A 3,238-nucleotide genomic window follows, 5' to 3' on the forward strand; every position below is an offset into this window, starting at 1 on the left:
AATAACTAAATTTGCCCTTGCACTCCTAAACAAAATTCTAATTGTTTTACTATGACAAAGGGTAAAATCTTCAAAACTTAGTCCACTCTTCATAACGGATTCTAGCTTTGAGAACAGAAAACTGTGTTGAGGTCAAATGTTTCATCAAGGAGAAAATGATCACGATGTCTGCAAAAATCCATCTCGTTCCATCTGGTCTCACTGCCGGCCACTGGGCTCTCTCTCATCACCATATTAGGTAGTGAGTAGAAGTGTCAATCGGATGCTTCACACTTATACATCCGATGAAATGTCTGGATTATTGTGGTGGAGCCCTACAACATGATGCACCGCTATTACCATGATGTAGAGGAGCGATAACACTGAGAAAACAGACATGTGAAAATGTCTAGGTTAACTGCAGTACCATTAGAGTCAATAATTGTCAAAACAGAAATAAGTGATAGCCTATAAATTGATACAGTAATAATCTGTATACATCTAGATCAATATATTTCAAAATGGGAAGAACAAAACAGCAGATCTAGGGGTTTGAACACCTGACGTGACTTTTAAACCAGTTAGACCAGACTTGGAGAGAGACATTTTTTTAAATCTAACTAGACAAGTTCCTAGAGCAGCAGAATGCCCCACTTCCTGTTTTCTGAACTGTTCCCAGGCCAGCAGAAGCTCATGTCTGGCTCAGCCACTGTGCTCATTACAGCAGGAGGCCCCTGCAGATTTAGTAGCTGGAGGGGCTTATGTTGGTCTGACTATAGAAGCCATCATAAATCTAAGGAGTGGCCAGGACTGAGGGTAGGCAAACCTGTGTGGCATAGACAGCTTCTCCCATTCACCAAACACTAACACCTACGTATTATTCAACAGTCCTTAACCTCCACAATACTCCCAACAGTGGTGTGGTGGTCACAATCAGAAACACGGTTAGCGGAATCGTTTTAATCCATCAATAAGCTGCCCACAACAAAAGACGTGTTCAGAGTAAAAACCCAAGAGAAAGCAAGACATTAGGCCTGCTACTTGCAAACAACACTGTCCCTCACATTCCCCAAGACAGCCCATATTTCTACTATTTATGCTTCTGTAGCCGATGTGAAATATCTAGCTAATTAGCGGTACGGGCTAGTAGTGTTCAATTACTACTTGCCAGCACCGCTAACTAGTGCTGGCTCAGAGCTTGAAGTAGTTGTTTCCCTAGCACTTAAAGGGACATTGCTGTTGTGGAGCTATAGGTAATGATGCTTCTTGGGTGACAGTTGGCGGTGTTCAGAGGGTCCTTGGTTCAAGCCCAGGTTGGGGCAAGGAGAGGGGCGGAAGCAACACTTCATTACATTAAAAATCTACTGCGATCGCAGAGAATGTAATGTGCCATAATGTTTCCACCGCTAGTGTTTACAGTATGCACAACTTTCAGCCCTGCTATAAGCTACTTGGCCAATGACAAACAAACCCAAATCTGGATATTTCCTTTACTTTATAATGTAGTAAAGACCATTGGCCTTCTTTAGATAGATAAGAGTCTAAAACCAGGGCACTGGTGTTTCCTGTCCATGGAATTTGGAGTATAACAGTAGTGTGACCCAATGGTGCCCTTCACTCTGTGTAACCAACCACTAATGAATGATATGGCTAAACCTGGCTAACCCTACTGTAGCTTGCATTTAAACAAAAGCAAGTTATTACTTCAGCAAGCACGCTTTCAGCACATGATAATTGCATCCGCAGCTCTGAAAAACATGCTTAAGTATGCTTCTCCCTCATCCAGGCATGAATTATAATGGGCCTGCTCCTACATACAGCATCCTCCATTCAGGCTGCAAATGCATCATTTTCCTTCTTAACTAGCTTTAATGGGCATTAAAAAAAACTTAAAATATGCATACTTTATCTAACGATTTGTCTTTTCGGACAATTTTGGATATTCCACATTCTTAGTTGAACATGGTGTGCAACATATAAGATTTTCCAAAAATATAAACAATTGTGGTGGGAAATTGTGTTTCAAAAATAAAGTAAGCATATTTCCCTTGAATGGAGGATGCTTTATGTACAAGCCGATCCATTGGGGGACACTAGTGTATTACCGGGAATGCACATCCAACCTAGACGATAGTACATGGGTGCTAGATCTGTACTAACGTCTGCCTAGGCTACAGTATAACCGGTGTGTGTTAGACATAGCTAGCTAAATACTGGCAAACAAAAAAACGATATTATGGAAAGATTGGATGCAGGAAACAGAAATGAATGGTAAACAAAACCTACTAACCGACGTTACTGGCTAGCTTTGCATTCATTTTTATAACAGCATACACTAGACAGAACACGGAACATATTTAACGTTACAGTAGCTAGCTAGAGTTAGCTAACACAGCATCATCGTAAAATAGCCGTTTGTTATCTTAATGATTTGCAATTAATACTAACAATACAACAAAATGGACACTTCAGGCCGAGTGATAACGATTGAAGCAGCAAGCCAGTCATCTCTCATTTGGCCTACTAGTTCCTAGACCTAGGTAACGTTATCTCGCGCTCTAACCCGGACACATCGTTTTCAAAGAGAACAGCTAACTTGACGTTAAGCCTGCTAACTACGCTAACATGCACCAGACCTCGTTAGAATTCTGACGCTTCTTTGAAAATACAAAAAGCAAATGATTCGTAATTAATCAAATGAAGTGGCTTGATTCCTAGTTAAGTGCAAATCCTCACCTTCCAGAAGACGCTGTATTATGGAGTCGATGTTTAATTTGTCCGGCTCCGCCATTTTACTTATTTTTTTTTTGTCGTGGTTCAGGCAGTCAAGACCTTCGTTTCGTGTTGCTTCTTCGATGAGACAAAAAAACAAGTACCGATCACGTTAAACAAACAACTAGGCAGCTTATATTTTGTTATGTCAAATTGAGGGAAAAAAAATGTCATTTGGCTTTACTTTCCCTTCCGTGTTGTATCTAGCTGGCTAAATGGGTTAGCTAGCTAGTTAGTTCAAGCTAGCTATCCGATGTTAGTTAGCTAACAAACCAAGCTACCCGCTTTAGTTATAGATAGCCAATAATGAATGATGCAAATACGAAATGTTAACATATAATCAACCTTTGATTTGACAATAGTCTTCCCGTGTAGAAGACAGGGCCCTTTCAGGTCTGTTTAGTGTCTTTTTGTCTTCGTATTTCAGAGTCCCCCTTTCTCTTCCCCCACTGAACTTAAAAAGGGCCGTGTTGTTCAGGGGAAGCGA

General features: G+C 40.8%; 1 protein-coding gene across 2 annotated transcripts in view; it reads right to left on the reverse strand.

Moving 5' to 3' along the window:
• LOC139364999 (serine/threonine-protein phosphatase PP1-gamma catalytic subunit B-like) overlaps positions 1-3,238 on the reverse strand; it is a 15,188-nt gene extending 11,950 nt beyond the window's left edge. The window contains exons 1-2 of one of the 2 annotated variants that reach the window (XM_071102297.1): positions 3,097-3,238; positions 2,716-2,829 (exon numbers count right to left, since the gene is read on the reverse strand). In XM_071102297.1, coding sequence (XP_070958398.1) covers positions 2,716-2,770 — 55 coding nt within the window. In that variant the 5' untranslated portion in view covers positions 2,771-2,829; positions 3,097-3,238. The remainder of the gene's footprint in view (positions 1-2,715; positions 2,830-3,096) is intronic. The other variant, XM_071102298.1, reaches the window with a different exon arrangement.

This window comes from Oncorhynchus clarkii, chromosome 13 (genome assembly GCF_045791955.1).
Source record: "Oncorhynchus clarkii lewisi isolate Uvic-CL-2024 chromosome 13, UVic_Ocla_1.0, whole genome shotgun sequence".
Classification (NCBI taxonomy): domain Eukaryota; kingdom Metazoa; phylum Chordata; class Actinopteri; order Salmoniformes; family Salmonidae; genus Oncorhynchus; species Oncorhynchus clarkii.